Source organism: Panthera tigris, chromosome E3 (assembly GCF_018350195.1).
Source record: "Panthera tigris isolate Pti1 chromosome E3, P.tigris_Pti1_mat1.1, whole genome shotgun sequence".
NCBI lineage: Eukaryota > Metazoa > Chordata > Mammalia > Carnivora > Felidae > Panthera > Panthera tigris.
The window spans coordinates 29,717,045-29,737,058 of record NC_056675.1 but is presented as its reverse complement, the minus strand read 5'-3'; the positions used below and the strand labels follow the sequence as shown (position 1 = coordinate 29,737,058).

The window sequence follows — 20,014 nt, the reverse complement described above, 5'->3', positions numbered from 1 at the left end:
GAGGATAATGGGAATGTCCGTAACTACAAAAGTATCTTTGTATCCCTTTGGAACTCTACCCTCACACCTTTTCGCCCCTGTCTCCAGGCAACCACTGATCTGCTTTCTGTCACTATAGATTAGTTTGCCTATCGTGGGCTTTTATAGAAGTGGATTTTTCATAGGATGTCTTCTTTCACTCAGCATAATCGTGCTGAGATTTGTTCATATTGTTGAGTGTATCGGTAGTTTATGCCTTTTTTATCGCTGAGGGATACAGATACTCTGCAATTTATGTATCTCTTCACTGTCGATGGCCATTTGGGTCTTGCCAATTTCTGGCTATTACAAATAAAACCTATCTGAACATTTTATATGCAAGTCTTTGTATGGACATACGCTTTCTTTCCCCTTAGGCATGTACCTAGCCGTGGGGTGGCTGGATCATATGGTAGGTATATGTTTAACTTCTTAAGAACTGCCAAATTATTTTTCATGTTGTTGTGTCCTTTGACATTCCTTGCCAACATTGCATGGCAGTTCCATTTGCTCCACATCTCTGTCAGTAGTTGGTGTGGTCAGTCTTTTTAATTTTAGCCATTCTCATAAGCATGTCGTGGTTTCTTATTGTGCTTTTAATTTGCATTTTCCAGATGACTAATGCGTTGAGCATATTCTCCGGTGCTTATTTGCCATTTTTCTGTGAAATGCTAAATCTTTTACTCATTTATTGGATTGTATGTTTTCTTATTATTGAGTTTTGAGAGTTCTTCTTATATTCTGGGTATGGATTCTTTTTCAGATATATCATCTGTTAATATTTTCTTTCAGTCTGGCTTGTCTTTTAATTCTGTTAACAATGCCTTTGAAAGAGCAGATGTTTTTGGTTTTTGTGAAGTTCAGTTTATCACTTTGTTCTTTTATGGGTTATGCTTTTGGTATCCTATTTAAAAAATCTTTACCTAACCCTAGGTCATCAAGATTATCTCCTGCATTTTCTTGTAGGTGTCTTATAGTTTTAGATTTTACATTTAGATATCTGATCCATTTTGACTTAATTTTTGCATGTGGTGCAAGGTGCAGATCAGAGTTCATGCTGTCTGCGTGTGGATGTCTCGTTGGTCTAGCACCGTTTGTTGAACTGACCACTGTCTTTCCTGAATTGCCTTTGCACCTTTTCCAAAATCGGTTGGTTGTCCATAAGTGTCGTATCCATTTGAGACCCTCTGTTCCATTGATCTATTTCTCTCCCTTTACGCTAGTCTCACACTGTATTACTGTGGCTTTATAATAAGTCTTGAAATTTGGTATTGTCATTCCTCCAACTTTTCCTCAGAGTTGTTTTGACTATTCAGATTTTTTGCATATGCATATGAAGTTTGGAATCAGCTTACCAGTTTATACAAAACAGCCTGCTGAGGTTTTGTTTGGGATTATATTGAATCTGTATTATCAGTTTGAAGACAATTGACTTCTTAACAATACCGGGTCTTCCAACCTATGAACATGTTATTTCTCTCTGTTTGTTTAGGTCTTTAATTTTTCTCAGCAACATTTTAAAGTACAGAGCTTGCACATCTTTTGTCAAGTTTTATCCCTAAGTATCTCATATTTGTGGCGTTATTTATTGTAAGTGGTGGTCTTAAAAATTTCAACATAAAATTGTTCATTACTAGGATAGAAATACAGTTTTGTATATGAATTCAGTTTTGTGTATAAATCTTACATCCTGCAGCTTTGTTAAACTCACTTATTCTGGCTTTTTTGTGAAGTCCATTGGCTTTTTTCACATAAAGAATGTCGTATTTGAATGAAGACAGTTTCATTTTTTCTTTTCTAGTATGGATGCCTGTTGTTTCTTTTTCTTGTCTTACTGCACTAATCGGAACCTCTAGTATAATATTAGATAGAAGAGGTGAGAGCGGACATCCTTGTCTCAGCAGTCATTCAGTCTTTCACCATCAAGTGTGATGTTAGCGGTAATTTTTTGTGGATTCCCTTTATCAGGTTGAAGAAATTCTCTTCTAAGTTTGCTAAGTTTTGTTTTTTGTTTTTTGTTTTTTTAAATCAGGAATGGTTTTTGGGTTTTGTTAGATACTTTCCTGGCTTTATTGGGATGATCACATGGTTTTAATTTATTAGTTTGCTAATACGGTAAATTATGTTGAGTATATTTCGAACAGTAAACCAGCCTTACATTCTTGGGATAAACCCCACTTGGTCATGATATATTATCCTTCCTTTGTATTGTTGAATTTGATTTGCTAAGATTTTGTTTAGAATTTTTACATGTGTGTTCATGAGGGATGTAATAGCTTCTTGTGATGTGTTTGTCTGGCTTTAGTGCCAAGTTGATGCTGGTCTCATAAAAGAAGTTGGGAAGTATTTCCTCCTGTTCATTTTTCAGAAAGAATTTGTGTAGAGTTGGTACTGTTTTTTCCTTAATTGTTAGAATTCACCAATAAGGCCATCTAGATCCAGACTTTTCTTTGAGGGAAGATTTTAAAGTACAAAATCAGTTTTTTAAAATAGATCTGTGGCTATTCCAGGTATTTATGTCTTTTTGAGTGGGTTTTGGTACTTTGTATTTTTCACAGACTTCATTTCACGTGCACTGTTGAATTTACTGCCATAAAGTTTTTCATAATAGTGCCTTATTATCGTCTTCATGTGTATGGGAACTGTATGGTGATGTCACCTCTCTTGAACTAATACTGGCGATGTGTATCTTCTCTTTTCCTGAGCTGTTCAGCTGGAAGTTTCTCAATTTTTTTTTTCCACCCTCTCAAAGAACCAACTTTTGGTTTCCTTCATTTTTCTTTTTTGAAAATTTCATTGATTTTCTGCTCTGATCTTCATTATTTCCTTTCTTCTGCTTACTCTGTGTGTGTTTGTAACTTTAATTAGTTTTTCTTTTGTTAAATTTTTCTAATTTTATACAGTATGGTTCCATTAAGGTCTTCCTTTAAACTTTCCTCCCCAAGACAGTGAAGATACCGAGGCTCTGAGAAGTTAAGAGAGTCAACAGTGAATATGCAGAGCCTTGTATCTGTTATCTTACAGGGTTGTAAATGCTATGACACAGGCAAGTAAGAGTGCAAAGAGATTTAGCCTGTAAAGAGTGGGATAAGAGGGCCTTTTTGGAGAATTTGATGACTTAGTCATCTTACTTTGTTGAAGTCTAAGATAAAATTTATGACATCAGGGCGCCTGGGTAGCTCATTCGGTTAAGCGTCCGACTTCGGCTCAGGCCATGATATCACGCTCCATGAGTTTGAGCCCCACGTCTGGCTCTGTGCTGACGGCTCATAGCCTGGAGCCTGCTTCAGATTCTGTGTCTCCATCTCTCTCTGACCCTCCCTTATTCATGCTCTCTGCCTCTGTCTCAAAAATAAATAAACATTAAAAAAAAATTAAGAAAAAATAAAATTGATGACATCAAATCCAAAGTAGTAGTTCCTAAAATTTATTTTGCATTGGTTGCAGACCTCCTCCTTGGTTGCTTTATTCAGAAAAATGAGTTAGAGGGGCGCCTGGGTGGCGCAGTCGGTTAAGCATCCGACTTAAGCCAGGTCACGATCTCGCGGTCCGTGAGTTCGAACCCCGCGTCAGGCTCTGTGCTGATGGCTCGGAGCCTGGAGCCTGTTTCCGATTCTGTGTCTCCCTCTCTCTCTGCCCCTCCCCCGTTCATGCTCTGTCTCTCTCTGTCCCAAAAATAAATAAAAAACGTTGAAAAAAAAATTTAAAAAAAATAAAAAATAAAAAAAAAAAAAGAAAAATGAGTTAGAATATTCTAGGAGAAGTCTGCGTATAGCAAATGTTCCCTTGGGTTTAATTGACAAACCTGCTTTTTGTTTCTATTAAGACTGTTGGCAGTGGTCATGGTAACGAGCTGTAACAGTAACGGCAGGTGTTGCTGACAAGATTACTGTTGAATAGGAGGAAAATCTGGCGGCAGGAAGTGGGGGCATTGTTATAAAGATATGAATACCTCGCCGCAAACTTAGTCTCATTGAGGAGTATTTCTCTTCTTTAACACATTATAACTTTAAATAAAATAAAAAACTTTAAACAGAATTTAAGAATTTTTATCATTAAAAAGCTTAATTGTATAATTATTTTATAAATGGAGTGAAGCCAGCATATTGTAATAATATCTTCTCAGTGTCCATATAAGGTTGAATCTGAATGAAGGTACTGTATTTAGGATCTTGAAAAATATGTAATAGCTGTTTGCTGGGGCAGCAGTAGCATGGCTGGTGGTCAACTATAGGGAAGAAACAGAAGAGAAAGAAATGGAGTTATTTTCAAATGGCCATGAGGGCAGAGAGTTATTATGTGCATTATTTTAGTTTCTCTTACAAGGAGAGGGTGGGCACTGTGAACCTGAGCATTTTAAAATAATTGATGGTTGAAAGAGCAAGCTATTCCTTTAACAGTTTGTTTCTCAAAATTAGTTTTTTAGAGGAGAAAACAGCGATGAGATTAAGCGGGATTAAGTGTCTAGTTTGTAAGGGTGCCCAGACTTTGAGTCAGAAAAACTGGATTCTAATCCTGCCTCCCTACTTTATACTCTGTAACTGGGACCGTAGCCTGAAGACACTTTTCCTCTGGTTGTGGTTTAAACGAGAAAATATATGAGTTAGCACTTAGTAAATGTTTAAAACTATTTGACAAGGGAACCGTTTTTCCTTTCTCAAGGACTCGAGGAAATAATTAAGAGTCACATGGACATAAGAATCTCAGAGTTTTTGTTTTCCAGAGTGATTCCAACCTCATCCACTTCATCTGTTTTTAGGTTATATATATTTTTTTCTAATTAAACAAATGCACCTGATTTTCATACATTTATAATTGCTTTAAAACCTGGTAAAACTTGGTGGCTCAGGGGTTAAGTGTCCGACTTTAGCTCGGGTCATGATCTCATGGCTCGTGGGTTCAAGCCCTGTGTCGGGCTCTGTGCTGACAGCTCAGAGCCTGGAGCCTGCTTTGGATTCTGTGTGTCCCTCTCTCTCTGCCCCTCCCCCACTCGTGTGTGTGTGTGTGTGTGTGTGTGTGTGTGTGTGTGTGTGCGCGCGAGCATGCATACGCTCTCTCTCTCTCCCTCCCCCCCTCCTTCCCTCCCTCCCCCCTCCCTCAAAAATAAATAAACACTAAAAAAAAATTTTTTTTTAAACCTGTTAGCACTTCTGTTTGGTCTCAAACTTTGTAACAAGGTGTCCAACAAACAATATGTGCAAAAACAAGTGTTGCTTCTTGTCATTACAAGTTTTCTGGTTTATAAAACATTCCCACAGCATGCATGTGTGCAATTTTCCCTCTCGTGATACTACTCCGGAATGTCCATTTTCCTCTGTGTGGAGGCGTTAGCTTTCTTCAGGTTAAAGGAAGATAGTGAGGTGGAGATTATCGGGTGATAAAGAGTATTGGAGTAGAGGGATCATTTGCATATCCCTCTCTTTGCTGGAATGCCCCTGCCCTCCTTCCCCACCTTCCTATCCTTTCCTTATCTATTCTCTTAAGATTTAGCTTCTTTGCCAATCCTCCTGCCCAGTTGTGTTAAAGACCCCCTCTCTTTTCCCATAACACCTTGCTCTCATCTAATGTTCCTTACCACACTATGTTGTGACTGTATGGTTTCTTGTCTGTCTTCCTAACAAACCTTAAAGGCAGGGAATTGGTCTTATTTATCTCTGTTTCCCAGCACCCAGCAGAACTCCTGACTTAAAAGGTGCTCAGGGAAGGGCACCTGGGTGGCTCAGTGGGTTAAGCCTCTGTCTTCAGCTCACATCATTAATCTCAGTTCGTGAGTTCAAGCCTCGTGTCAGGCTCTGTGCTGACAGCACTAACCCTGGAGCCTGCTTTGAGTTCTGTATCTCCCTCTCTCTCTACCCCTCCCCTGCTTGCTCTCTCTCTCTCAAAAATTAATAAACATTAAAAAAAAAAGTGCTCAGGGAGATGGCATTATATAGGAAACATTGAGTTTGATGCATAATGTTCAGAGAGTAAGGATATACTATTTATCTAATACATGTATTCATATTCCCTTCTCTTCTCTCATCTCTCTCTTTGAATCTTTCCCTCTTCGTCTTCCTCTTCTTTTTCCACTCCGGGAACATTTGAGCGAGGAGAATGAGCTGAGGTGTTTTCTTAGTGTTATTGACAGCCTTTGTGGTATTACCTTGTGCTTATTAGGTCCACGGACTTGTTTGGATCCCTGGGATACCTCCATGGAGTCCCATTTTCACTGCTGCAATCAGAATGGGATGTCACTGTGATGTAGCTACCCTTTTACATTAGGTACACAGGCCAGTTGGCTACAAACACAGTCCGCTTTTAATGCCTTCACAAAGCCAGTCTAGCAGAGCCACAGCAAATTACGTGCTGAAATTGAAATTATTGGAACTGAAGGAGCACTTTTAAAGAGGCGACTGGCCCCTGCTTCGTCTTTCTGTACTGTAGGGTACTACACAGAATTAAAGCTGTGCTGAGTCAGTCATGTGGTACTGAACCTCCCTGTGGGCCAAGTTCTGCCTGGTTTCTGGATGCTGAGGCACAGAGACTACGATGTGCTACTGGAAAAAAAAAAATAACAAAATTACCTGATGATGTTACGTATTCATACATAGTCTACCTGATGAATGGATGACCATTTCTTTTCAAAGGGTGCTCTTGAGCCAGAATAAAAAAAAAAAAACAACTTACAGGCACAAATTACAAGTGAACTCTGACGTGGTATGTAGCATGGAGAATGTTGAGGTGTGAGGTCCTGAACCATAGTTCAGCCCAAAAGACTGAACATTACTTATTCAGGTGGGAGGGACCTATAAAAGGACAAATTGTTTGAATGTGTGGGCCAGGTTTATTTTCTCATTCTTCTCCCCATTTTTTAGAGTTTCTGATAGAGACTTCTAGAAGCCAGGTGACCTGGTCTCCTAAGTTACTGCGGAAATTCATGTTCCTCGGATGCTGCTCAAAAGCAGCAGAAACACTCATGAGTAAACATGATACATGAGGCTCCTGCAGTGGATTGATGTCTGTGTATTCTGCACTCACCAGGACGGCGCAGTGAATTTCTGTTCGTGTATTCCTGCAGCTGAATCTTGCCTTTTGAGCGTATCAGTGAGTCTCTGCATTATCGGAGGCCTTCATTATCTAAATTGTTGAACTTTCACACATAAAGCGGAGCATCCTATTTGTCATAAAAAACCAAAACCAAAAAATGAGTATTGTTTCTGTTAATATACCATTATTTCCGGGAGTAAAATTTGAGAAGGACGGGCTTTTCAACGTAAGCTTTGAAAGATACTAAATTTCGGATGAGATCTTTTCCGTTAGGGTTTAATAACTCCCCTTCCCTAGATAGCTTTTCCAGGTAGGATGTGTGGTCATCATCTATGTTTCTTTGGCATCTGTAGTAAAGAAATAGGAGTGTATAGTTAGTAGAGTTAGCCTATCCGTGAGGTATATTTACATTTCTGCTTTGTTACCCTTACAAGAACTTAGGGCCGTCAGGGTACCACCAGTCGTTTTTAGAGGTCTAATACTTAGGGGTGGAGGGAGCGTCTGGAAGGAAGGAAGGGAACCAACCAAGTATTAAGGGGGGGAAAAAAAAAGTGAACAAATGCCCAGAACTTGAAATTTAATATCCTGGAAATCAGCAAACTTTCAGAAAGCACGCAGCCATTATAATGAAAGATGAAAAGTCGAATTCGTTTTACCTTGCCTTTGAGTTAAAATTACTGAACTGATAGAGGTCTTGAGTTGTTTTATGCCACCCCCTTGCCTAATTTGGGCCATGTTTTACATTCGCCCATAGAAGTCTCTCCTCTAATCTCTTCTAGAATTGTCCATGACATCTTTTATAAGAGGTCAACTGTCAGAAAGAAGTGATGTTTACTTTAAAAATAGAGTGTCACAATTTATATCTTTTGGTCTGTCAGAGTCTGAAATACAGCTATGGCCCTCATTAGATGTATTGTTCTCTTACAGATACTTTCAATTTGGGAAGTAATAAGATGCTGTCTCTTTATTAATGGAGATGACAGTCTAGTTACGTTAGAAAAAAAAAAAGTTTTGATTTATTGTTAATGGTGAAGTTAGAGTGTTCTTAGAAGTTACAGAGAGTTAAATGCTGTCATTCTGTCTCTTCCTGCTAAGAACAAAAGCAAATGATTGTGAAGTATTTCAGTGCGTTGAACCTGAAGTTAGAGCCTGCCTTTCTCAGTATTGTAAGAAGCACTTTGCCGAGTTGCTATGGAGACAGATTTAAATTATTGAGTTGAAAGTTATGATGTTGATCTTGATACAGATCTTCTGTGAGAGATAGGCATTGCAAACTAAAAATCGTAAAGCTACTCTTAACAACTATTTCGAAGACAAACAGTGACCGTGCACTTGTGTGGTAGATGCTGTGCTAGAGACCTGGGTACCCAGATGGAAAGACAAGGTTCTCTGCCGCCAGGAGCTCAGATTCTCCTGGGGAAATAATCAGACACAGGGACCAGATCAGGGCCGCTGGTAGAATGTGGACATGTGCGAGGTGCCATGGGAGCACTGCAGGAGCTGGGCGATGCTTGAGCGGACTTTCAGGGTGTGCGAGATTTGTCTGACCGACAGGGAGGGTGGGACAGAGGTGGTGTGCCCACAAAGGAAACTGCATGGGTTTGGGCTCAGAGATGAAAAGGTATTTTAAAGCAGTTCTTTTAAATCGCTTTACATCTTCTTAGCCATACCGTTAGGAAATATTTGGGGGATGCTAAATATTTGATTTCATGAGCCATTTGAATGTTCTCTGCAGTCAGTCTGCCGACTGCCCCAGTTCACAGTGTAACTGAGGTGTTGGACATCTCCAAACGTCATGAGGATTAAATGAGAGACTGTCTTGTGAAGGGCGTAGCTCAGAGTCTGACATTTAGTAAAGCTTGTAAGGAAACGTGCGTTGCTTTTTTAACGGCATCAATATTATCATTGCTCATTCCAGATTTCTGGTTATTTTGGATGCTTTTGTAACAGTGAGAGTAGTCTGTAAAACATTTCCCATGCTTGCTGGATTGCAAATCTTGTGTGTAACTCCCTGTTGCATGCCTACTGTGTGCTCAGCATTGGCTAGGACCCAGTGTAGAGAAGTACACGTGGCTCCTGCCCTCAGGCAGCTCCCGCCTTTGCCGAGAATGTAAAGGGACAGATAGGAAGTGAAAGGTACTGTATGGCTGTCATGCATTTGTTCAGTATGTTATTTAAAGTTGTGTCGTGTTTTCAGGTGGGTCTAGGGCACCAGGGACAGAGATGGCAGACAGAGCCAGCGGGGCCGAAGACGCAGGGAAAAAACGAACCTGAAAACTTCATGCAGTGGTCTGGCTGTGTGTAGGAGGGAAGCAGTTGCCCGCGGTATGCCTCCGGGCTGCCACCGGGAGTCTCTTCCATTCACATCTAGGTGATTGACATGCCATCGTTTTGTAGGGTCACTAGGAGAGGTCAACCACATATCTGTCTTTTTCCTTTCACGTTGAAGGGATTTATTATATCCTTCCCCGATAGTAGTTTTCCTCAGATATGAGGAATAAGCACCAGGCATAGAGTAGGAGGTAGGCATGGTTGGGGGCGGGGCTAGGAGGTGAACGTACTAGAAAATAGACTTCATTTCGGTCTCTGACAACTCGCCAACAAAAAGTTCAGTAACAAATACTGAAGGACTGCCCCGTGCCAATTACTGTGCTGGAAACCAGGGATAAACACAGAGACGAGCAGATGACCTTCCTCACCCCGCTGACCTGAGACCCTCGTGGGCGCATGAAAAGCTAGAGTGAACCAGTGAATAAGGTGCATGTGGGGTGGCGGTCACCGGCCAGGAGGGTGCAGAAGGGTCGGGGGCAGTATGGCACAGGGTGCTCCAGGGAGAGGACACGGTAAGGGTTATTGGGAACTGTGAAGGCGCACCTTCCTCCGTCGTCTTTTCCAGGTGTCTGATGCCAGGTAGGGACAGGGAACCCTGAGCGCTCGTTCCAGACGTTGGCCACCACGGCTTCTCCTCCAGGCACCCCTCTCCTTGGCGGAGTTTGGGCCGTAGCAGTGGACTGTGGCGCTGGCCGTGTTGGAGCTTACTGTGAGTCGGGCTGCTGTCCGCCTGGCTTTGGTCTCCTAGACAGGGGCCGTATGCTTCTGCGGGGCCGTGGATTTGTGAACCAGCTGCTAGGTCGGCTGCTGGATGCTGTGGGATCAGGGCAGGTTAAATAACATCCAGGAAATTGTTCTAGAGCTTTCTACATCTGTGTTGCTCTTTCCTGAGTGGCCCAGGGGAATGACGTTCTCTCCCACACTTGAATCTCGAATGCGTGAGTAAGACGAAGCGCCAGCATGCAGGCAAGAATACGGGGAGAACAAGAGGCTGGATTTCATTATGAGCTTCCGTTCGTTTAACGACCCTTGGTAGGAAACTTCTAAATGCATGGTAGTAACATACTGAATTATGCGCGCAGAGAACCCAGAGTGACAAACAGCAGAAGCTGCTTTCTGGCGGTGCACGTGTTAGCTGTTGAAACCCGTGTGTGAGGGATGGCCGTGGAAGCCGCCTGCCGGGCCTGTGGCTGTGCTGTGGCACAGAGGCCCTCGAGAGCCGGCCCCGAGGAGGCGCCTTCTCCCTCCCCTCGGATCCCAGGTTCCGGGGGCATTTGAATTCTATTTTTAAACAGAATACTCAATTATCTCTGCTTCACTTAGAGTCTGAAAAGCTGTGTTTAATAATAAATGTGTGTGTGCGCGTGCGCGCGTGTGTGTTTATGTGTTTGAATCAAAACAGTTTCACAACAACGGTCGCATCCCCTGCACTGACAAAGAAAACCTTTCCCCCGTCGTCTCTACTAAATGCAATAGCTTGATATTTGGGATTTTTAAAGCTGAAAGTCTTAATGCCTGTCATTCAGTGAAAGAAAATGTGAGCTCCTTATAGTAATCCGAAAATTGTATAATTCACTTTAAGATTTGTACCACATTTCTATTTATTCATCTCTTTTCTTGTTCTTTGCTTGATTTAAATATCTAAATTACTGGAAGAAATTGTTTGCTCTTTAAGGGATTTGAGGCTTAACTATACAAAGGCTTGATTATAATTTCTTCATTGTTTCTTAGCAATTACTATAAAAATACAATATTATTTTCATACAGGAAGCTGAAAATGCAGGCTGTTCTAAAGGAAGCTGTTGTGTAGTTCCTTCCTTTCCAAACTTTGAGCCCAATGCTTTTCCTCACCCCAAGTTCAAGGGCTTAGTTTACGTGTGTGAAAATAAACTGAACACTTAGTCACAAAGGAGAATCTTGAGGCTGCTAAGCAAACAGAGGTTCAGTATAAGCTTTTGAGGTACCCACAGCATGTGGTAAAAAATAATAAATTTCAGAGTGGATAGTATGAGGAAATAAAGGTGGAAGAAAACAAACTGAGGGGTCAAGTTCAGTACCTAAATTGTGTACCTTTTAATCGCATTACTGTCTTTTCTGTGGGGGCTGGTCTTTGAAAACTGTTCTTTGAAAACAGAATTGTCAGTATTTTCCAAGGAAGGATTTGGCAGATTTTATATTTTTTTCTTCAAAAAAATTTTTTTGTCATTGCAGCTCTTTGAAATAGCAAGAAGAGAAAAAAAATAATACTAAATTCCTCTGTGATAAAATTATTCCGGATTATCTACTGACTTCATTCAGGTAGCTGTTAATAAGTTCAAGTAGTTCAGGATAGTCTGCTCTAAATATCTCTTTCAATATGAATGGCTTCCTGAAGTCTGTGTTAGCTTGTTGAAGTCTTTTTTTTGACACTGACAGAGGAAATGAGACAAGTAAGTTGTCCGTATTTATTTAGTGTAAATAATTGTGCTTGTTTTCCATAAGACACTGGAAGCTATACTCATGTTAACCTCTGTCGAGGCTCAAAGTTCACCGGGAAATTACCTAGAAACTTCTGTGTTACTAATCAACATCGTCTGGGAAAAAGAAAACGTAGAAGCCTTGCTAGTAATATTATGGATGACTTTTTGTTATCAGCGGAGGTCTGTGAGCTGACACTGTGAAGAATACCAAGCACCACTGCAGTCTTTGCCAGGAAAGCATACACAAGGTTTAAGATTGCCGACACAGAAGGGGCGAACGGTATCCGAACTTCTGTCACCGAGTAGGAACAGGAGGGGAAGAAGGAAACAATAAGGGTCAGTAGTTTGCCCTTTAGTTTCCAAATCACGTTAATGATCCCTGGAGTAGGGTTATGTCGTGTTTACTCTCTCACCTTGGTACTTGGTAGAAACTTCAAAACCGTCCAAAGACGTGACACAGTCTCAGCTGGGCAAGCCATGCAAGGGCAAGGCAGGCTCATCTTCAGGAACGTCCTGGTAGAGTCAGCCCAGCAGCTGTCCGCCTGATGGTCAGGAGCTGACTCTCCTGGATCAGGTAAGTGCGGAGGCCACAGGCGGCCGCTTCCATCGGGCGAATTGCATCAGCAGTGGTGGGGCCCCCAGGGGTTTCAGAGGGCAAATCGGAAGCACAGCATTGTTTTTAGGGGAGGCAGCAAGGTGGAGTAGACGGAGGCAGGGGTCAGGGCTCCAGTTCCAGCCCTTGGCAACTTGTTTGGAGGCTTTGGACAAATCATTGCGCTTTTTTAGGCTCTGCTTCCTCATGTGTAAAGTGAGGGGGCTGAATCACATGGTCTCAGAGGCCCTGGCCCCGTCCGGCCTCTGAGTGCAGTGACCTTAACGAGGTCACCAGTGGAGCACCGTTCCTTCCATCCCCAAGCGCTCGTACCCCTCTCTCAGGGGACTCGGGCTGCCCTGTGTCCACGGTGTGCTGTCAGTCACCAGGTGCTGTCCACTTCTTCCTGGGAAATGCCTTTTTTTTTTTTTTTTAAGTTTATTTATTTATTGAGAGAGAGAGAGAGAGAGAGAGGGAATCCCAAGTCCACTCGTTGTTGTCAGTGCAGAGCCCCATGTAAGGGCTCGAACCCACGAACCTGTGAGATCATCACTGGAGCCAAAACCAAGAGTCAGACGCTTAAGTGACTGAACCACCCAGGCGCCCCAAAGGGAAATGCCTTTTGTCTTTTCTTCCTTCTCACCGCCTCTGCATTTGACCAGACTCTCAGTATACTTGTCAGGATGATGGCCTCACCCTCTTGCCTTCCACCCTCCCTGCCCCCAACCCCCTCATCCTGTTCCTGTTTTCAGTGCGAGTCCCTTCTTTCCCATCCCATCCTGTGCGGAGTCTCATCTCCCTTAAACACTGTTTCCATCAGGAGTGTTTCCCTGTTCAGAAATGATCAGCCTGCACTGTGATCCTGTCCCACCCTCCCCATCTACCTTTGTTTTCTGTCACTCTCCAGCACACCCTGCTGTGTAGTGAGACCAGTTTATAGCTGTTTTCGCGCATCTTCCATATTCCGTCCGCTCGTGTCATTTGTTGATTTTGGTTCTTTTATCTGGAATACCTTTTTCTCTTCATAACCTGTGCATGTAACAAATTCAAGAGGCAGGAAGGGTAGGATGACTGAATAAAGCTCTGTAGGTTGGGGCCGAAAGAAGTAGCGAGAGAGGTGGGGTTGGCCGGACAACAAAGGGAAGAGCGTTTGTGAGCCAAGAGGAAAGGACAGTCGATGTTAAACACGCAGGGGGTTTGAGCCCCAGAGAAAGGAAGTTGTGAAGAAGCTCACTCACATCAAGTGACCTTTGCCCTCGATAAAACGGAAGCCACGTTCAGCTGCTCAGGGTGAAGGGGTGTTGCCGGGAGCCTAAAGAAAGCAGGGATCCTCACGTGCTGCGGGCTCTGGCGTTGGCATTAAGCAGCGGTGAGTAAAGGGTTTACTGAGGAGCGTTGGGAGTCCACCTGAAATGAACTAACCTGCGGGCGTCGGGGACAGAATCCTCTCTGTTTTCGGACTGTGTCCAGCAGTGCTTGGCCTTAGGGATCTGCATGGGGGAGCGGAGTTAAATACTGGTATCGGTGAAGCGGCCGTCTCCCCTCCACCGCCCCTGCCCGGTTCCAGGCTGGCAGAGAGGAGTGAGGGCAGAGGAGGGCTGGGTAACCCAAGACGGGCCGTGCACGGTCATTCGCTGGCCTGCTCTGCTGCTCTCTCCTTTCCTCCATCCTCCCTCCACTGTCGTTCCCTCACTCTCACTGCATGGCCTGGCTCCCGCCCACTGGGAACGTAGAAGCAACCAGAAGGCAGCTTCTGCCAAACGCTGCCGCCCAGCAGAACCTGTGCCCCGCGCTCAGCTTTCCCTCCCCCACCCCCCACAGGCCCCGTCTGCGGCGCCCCTTCTGTGCTGGATCCCAGCCCCTCTCACCTACTCAAGAGCTGTCCTCTGCTCTTGAAGTCTTTGGACTTCCTTCCACGCCATCAGCTGTTCCCTGGGCAGGGGCAGAGTGGGATTTAATATAATCGTCATAGACCATCTGCCAAGCAGGCACAAAGCAGCAGTGCAGTTGAAGGGACTGGCTGTTAAGTGGAAGAGGGAAGTGACCATATCAAGGAATGACGGACAGTAAAAGGGTGGTAGGATCAGTGGCGTGGACGCCCCGGGAGGGTGAATGGATTGTCGGATCCAGGTTATGGACGAAAGTGAGCTGGAAATCTAGGAGGTGGTGGTCAGAGGGTAGGTGCGTGACAGTGATGACCGAGGAGTATTCTTGGTTTGGCAGGTGGTCATGGGGGTGAGGGGTGTTGGATAGCAGCCACAGGAGTGGGGGAGGTCTGATGACAGGACATTCGAAGCCAGGGGCCTCCGGGGAGGTGGGGGAGTGATGGTGGATAGCAGGGATGATACCTGCCCCCTCTCCAAGTCCGGTAGCTCGAGGGCTGTGGGGCGGAGAAGTACCCTGATGGGGCTTCAGGAGAAGCAAGTTGAGAGCGAGCCAGGGTTTCTCTCTCCACTGCAGCCTGTGCTTCACGCAGCAGCCAGAGGGGTCAGTCTGTAGCAGAAGTGTGACTGTTTCTGTCCCCGTCGTACTCCGGGTACTCATTGTTTTTTAAATTAGTTTATTTATTTTGAGCGAGAGCAAGCACAGGGGAGTGGCAGAAAGAGAGGGAGAGAGAGAATCCCAAACAGGCACGAACCGTGAGATCATGGCCTGAGCCTAAAAAAAGAGTCAGATTCATGGAGGCGCCTATGCGGTGAAGCATCCGACTTTGGCTGAGGTCACGATCTCCCAGTTTGCGAGTTGGAGCCCCGCGTCGGGCTCTGTGCTGACAGCTCAGAGCCTGGAGCCTGCTTCCGATTCTGTGTCTCCCTGGCTCTCTGCCCCTCCCCTGCTCACACAATGTGTGTGTCTCTCAAAAATAAACATCAAGGGGCGCCTGGGTGGCTCAGTCGGTTAAGCGTCCGACTTCGGCTCAGGTCACGATCTCGTGGTCCGTGAGTTCGAGCCCCGCATCGGGCTCTGGGCTGATGGCTCAGAGCCTGGAGCCTGCTTCTGATTCTCTGTCTCCCTCTCTCTCTGCCCCTCCCCCGTTCATGCTCTGTCTCTGTCTGTCTCAAAAATAAATAAAAAACATTGAAAAAAATTAAAAAAAAATAAACATCAAAAAAAATTAAAAAAAAAAAAAAAAGAGACACATAACTAACTGATCCACCCAGGCGCCCCCACGAGTATTATTTGCAGCTTGATCCCTCACCTCCTTCAGGGTTAGGGTTATTCAGGTGTCTTCCTCCCAGGGATTTTCTGGCCACCCTCTCTGAAATGGGGCTTCTCTTGCCAAGTACTAACATCCCCATTCTCTGCCTTTCTGTTTGTCTCTGCAGTACTTATCACTCTTTGACGGTATACATTTTATTTCCTTATTTGTGTATTTGTGAGTTATTATGTCTTAATTTTTAAGTGCTGTGTTCCCCCCATACCCAGAACAGAACTTGGCAAAAGGCAAGTATTTGGTGAATATTAGTTGAAGGTAGAACTGATGGAGGGCGAGAGGGAGGGAGTGCAGGTGGGCTGAACAAAGAGGTACAAGGGACATCAAGAACGAGGAGACAGTGTCGTCGCAGAGTTCGGGTTCTAGGGTGAGCCTGGCATGGGATTGTTTCGTGGGGGGTTGGAGAGGATGGGAAGGTTCCCGTTGTCGAGGAAGCTGAATTTCGGGGACCCTGGAAAGCGAGAGGGAAGGCCAACTTCTCCAGCCGACGGCAAGGGCTTATGCAGGGAGGAGAGTACACACGAGGCCCAGTCGCTGAGGCCTTCAGGAGGGGCTGCGTGGTCAGTACGGGACTCTAGCAAAGGCTGAGGAGGAGAGGAGTTAACAAAAGACAGAAAGAAAGAAAGAAAAGCCTATTCACAGAGAAACTAAGTAACACCTGTGAGGTTGTGAGGCGTTGCCTCCCCATGCAGCAGCCTTCATTTCCCCCAGATTCTCCTGGGTGTACTGAGTTAGCTGAGAGCTCTTTTGGTTTAGAAGGTCTCTTGAAATACAGGATAAAAAGTATTACACAGATAGAACTAAAATGGCTAACGCTAGTTCTTTAAAAAAAAATTTTTTTTTTAACTTTTATTCATTTTTGAGAGACAGAGTGTGAGTGGGGGAGGGGGAGAGAAAGAGGGAGACACAGAATCCGAAGCAGGCTCCAGGCTCCGAGCTGTCAACACAGAGCCCGACGTGGAGCTCGAACTCACAAACCGTGCGGTCATGACCTGAGCTGAAGTTGGATGTTTAACCGACTGAGCCACCCAGGCGCCCAACTAACACTAGTTTTTAAAAGTCTGCTACTCTGGCGTGGGATGACAAGGGCCTCTGAATAAACATGGTGGCAGTGAATGGCTGGTTCCTTGGGGTCGTTGGGGTAGAACACTAGCGTTTGCTTTTCCGGCTGTCGTAGGTTCAAAATACAGAGTATGCTTTACACGGGTATATTTGTGGTTGGAAACTTTAATGTGCCCAAGTCATCTCCATTGACATCCGAATATCTCAGTTATGTTTCTGGTAAATTTATGATTTTCTTATACTCTGCCAGAGACCATAGTGCTTTACAAGGTTGGCAGCATACTGCTGACCTAATTTACCATTCAGACTCGCTCTCAGTGTTCTCAGTGTTTCAGTACACAACTATTTATTTAGTCCACTTGAAGTGCATTTTAGGTGTACTTTATTACATTTGAAGGGTCGTCTTCCCCTCACTCACATAAGCATAAAATAAGTGTTTGAGTATTTTAAAAACACTTCCCACATTTGTTTGGTGTTTTTTTTTTAAGTGCAAAGTACCTTCAGAACATGAGCAAGCGTCGTCCCATTTCCAGGAGGATGAATAGACGATAGCTCGTGTCCAGCCCGCACTGGAGGCTGTGTTCCTCCATGTTTCTGCTGGCTCAGGCCTCCTCTGGCTTCCCCTCCCACCCTTAGTTTTCAACCACTGTTTTCTCCTGTCGTCTGGTTTACTTCAGTTCAACTCCTTCCTCTCTTTCTAGTACCTTCAGATAAAAATTTGTAACTATACATTAGGTCTCCGTTTCAGTATCACTTTCTCAAAGAGGTCTTTCTAGAGTCTTCCCTGCCGACTTCGTTGGGTCCCTCTGCTGCATATTGTCATCATTATGCTTTCCCATCCTAACTTCTTACACCTGGTTGTAATTACATGTGTCATCTCCTTGTGCCCTGGTAAAATTCATAACCTCTGAGGGACCACGTCTGTCTCACGAAGTGTTAGATGCTGAGCACCTAGAATACACGGTGCCTGGGACACAGATACGTGGGGAGGGAAGGAGGGAACGAATGAGAGCGTGACCCAGGCCCGCCCTCCTCGCCACTGCCGCTGTGCCCAGTGACCACCTGGCACAAGTACAAAGGGCCAGGTCTCCTCTGCCGAGAAAGTATCCAGTCACTGATGTGTTTGTGGCTGTGCTGGCGGTGATTGGGAGGTGACCTCAGGCTCTTGCAACTCCTAACTGGCTTTACTTGGAATTATTCTACTAAGGTGAAGGTCTGGTTCACTGTGACTGAGTGTACCTACTCTGCCTTCTGTGTGGCGGTCCTGGGGAGGATGGAGAATGATGAAGTCAACAGATAAATTTTGGTGAAATAATTTTAGTTCTTTCCCCATATCCTGCTGCTGTGTCTGTTAGGATCGCATGCCAAATTTCTAGGTTTTTAAGGGAAAGTTACATAAAATAAATCATGTGGTATGTATATATGTGGTATCTGGAAGTGTCATGCTGTTGATAGTAAGGATAGTGACTTAGAAAAATATTCTGCACAAATAATCATCCAGAAAACTGCTTTGCCCAGTTCACTGGAGTTTGACAACGGTTTACTTAGCACCTTGTGTAAGTCCACGATCCCTTATCGTAAACCCTGGGGCCCAGCTGCATTTTTGGAATATGGACTTCTTTGAATCTTAAAAAGTTAATATGCTACCCAGTGAGGTCTGGGACGTCACCCCATAATCAAGCATTTGTCCTTCTGTCTTGAAATATTCACATTAAATAGGATAAATGTGCTATTAATAGCCTCAAGTAAGTTCAGGTTCTGGGTTTGCTGCCACATAATTCTGGTTAGGCTGGGCCACAGATGAATTATGTAAAAACTTTAAGGTTTTGGAGTCTGGGGGGCTTGGAATTACTCGGCAGAGAACTGGAGTGGTGCTTAATACCTGAGCGTCTCTTGAATGCCTCCCCTGCGTTCCAAGGGGCAGCGTTAGGCCACGACCGTCGTCTGGATGTCAGGAGCTCCCTCCCACTCAGTTTCTTAGCAGTCCTTTGTCCTAAAACAAGCTTGTTCGTGTCACTCCTCTGTGTAAATTCTTTCGGTGGCTTCTTACTGCCTTAAAGATAACGTCTGTGTTTCTTAAGCCATCACACAAGCCCGTTATGATAGGGCGGCCGCCTCTCCAGCCCCGGAGCCCCTCCCACTTTCCGCCGTACAGATGTGTTCCTCCGTTCCGTAGTCCCGCTTGCCCGCCGGCTGTGCCTTCTGTCTGGAATGGCCCCTTTACCCTGCCTTCGTCTTCACATCCCTTTCGAACTCATCTGGTTTTCAGGTTTTTAATTAGATGTCACTTCCGAGGGCACCTTTGCACCCCTGATTCTAGATTAGATGCTGCACCTTGTATTTGGACGGCATTTTATTCTCTTCTGGCATTATGGTGTGATTACGTTGCTCATTGTCCAGAGCAAGTTCCTCAACCTCAGCACTCTTGACGTTGTTTCTTTGCTTATCCAATGACCTGGTGTTTACCACTCTCCTACGCCTCTGACATTTGACTTCCTTGGCTTCTGGCTTTTGACCCCTGACATTTGCCCTGCTTTAGCAGTCAACTTCTACATGGTTCTAAACATCTCCCCAGGTTTTCCTGCCTTGGCATTGCTGACATTTGGCTGTGGGAGACTGTCGCTGCAAGAGTCATCATAGAATGCTTAGCCGCATCCCCGGACCCTACATGCTAGATGGCAGTAGCACACCTCCTGTCCTGCTGCATTGTGACAACCAAACATGTCTCCACACATTGTTCCCTGGGTGACACAGTCACCCTTGGTTGTGATCCACTGGTCTAGAAGGAAAACTCTTGGTGGCAGAGGCTATGCTTATGTGGGTCTTAATGCCCCTAGCTTGGCACACATAGATCCCCTTAAAAGTATTGAATTGATGAATAGGGTAGGGGGGAGGGTACTGTACAAGGAAGGAGGTGGATAAACGATGGACACATGAAGAAAAAGGCTCAGCTCTGTCACGATGTGGAGCATGATGTGTGTGAGTTTCTATACACAGTGGGTTCAGACTCTGTTCCGCCTGTTTCTCTGTTACTCCTTTCACCTCCTGGGCCATCCCCAAGGGACTGCTTTCCTGCCTTAGAGCTACAGGCACAGAATCTCCTGATTGCTCAGAGGCTGCCTTAGAATCAGCCAGAGAGCATTTGTTCAAGCACCAACGAAGTCATGGGCACAGATAAGAATCAGAAGCAATCCTTGCCCTTGAGTTGCGCCAGCCTAGTGAGAACGACACTTGGCTGGTTTCTGTCTCTGGTTTCTGCCCCTCCATCCTTTCCTTCCTGGCATTTGCGTATGCCTCCTATGCAACCTAGGTTAA

The 20,014-nt window shown here is 44.6% G+C and overlaps 2 protein-coding genes across 14 annotated transcripts in view; one reads left to right on the top strand and one right to left on the bottom strand.

Annotated features, from left to right (window-relative positions):
- MRTFB (myocardin related transcription factor B) overlaps positions 1 to 20,014 on the top strand; it is a 214,451-nt gene that overhangs the window by 40,461 nt on the left and 153,976 nt on the right. The window contains exon 1 of one of the 3 annotated variants that reach the window (XM_042972018.1): positions 19,472 to 19,678. The exons of the other annotated variants lie outside the window; for them this stretch is intronic. The gene's annotated coding sequence lies outside the window, so the exon portion shown is untranslated. Of the gene's footprint in view, positions 1 to 19,471; positions 19,679 to 20,014 lie in introns of those variants that run through there. 3 annotated transcript variants of the gene reach the window in all.
- Positions 4,081 to 19,391, bottom strand: LOC122234682. 11 transcript variants are annotated; one of them, XR_006212585.1, is made up of 9 exons: positions 18,582 to 19,391; positions 17,198 to 17,403; positions 14,775 to 14,919; positions 14,295 to 14,358; positions 13,849 to 13,916; positions 13,311 to 13,455; positions 9,919 to 10,189; positions 9,315 to 9,446; positions 7,188 to 7,391 (listed from the first exon to the last, which is right to left on the bottom strand). XR_006212585.1 is itself a non-coding variant. In XM_042972023.1 (4 exons), exons 1-4 carry the CDS (start codon positions 12,332 to 12,334, stop codon positions 7,229 to 7,231), a joined length of 618 nt encoding a protein of 205 aa, XP_042827957.1. In that variant the 5' UTR covers positions 12,335 to 12,373; the 3' UTR covers positions 7,188 to 7,228. The 11 variants fall into 11 exon arrangements, 1 of the variants encoding a protein (XP_042827957.1); XR_006212586.1 differs by lacking the exon at positions 17,198 to 17,403; XR_006212583.1 differs by lacking the exons at positions 14,775 to 14,919; positions 17,198 to 17,403 and having other exon boundaries at positions 13,665 to 13,916.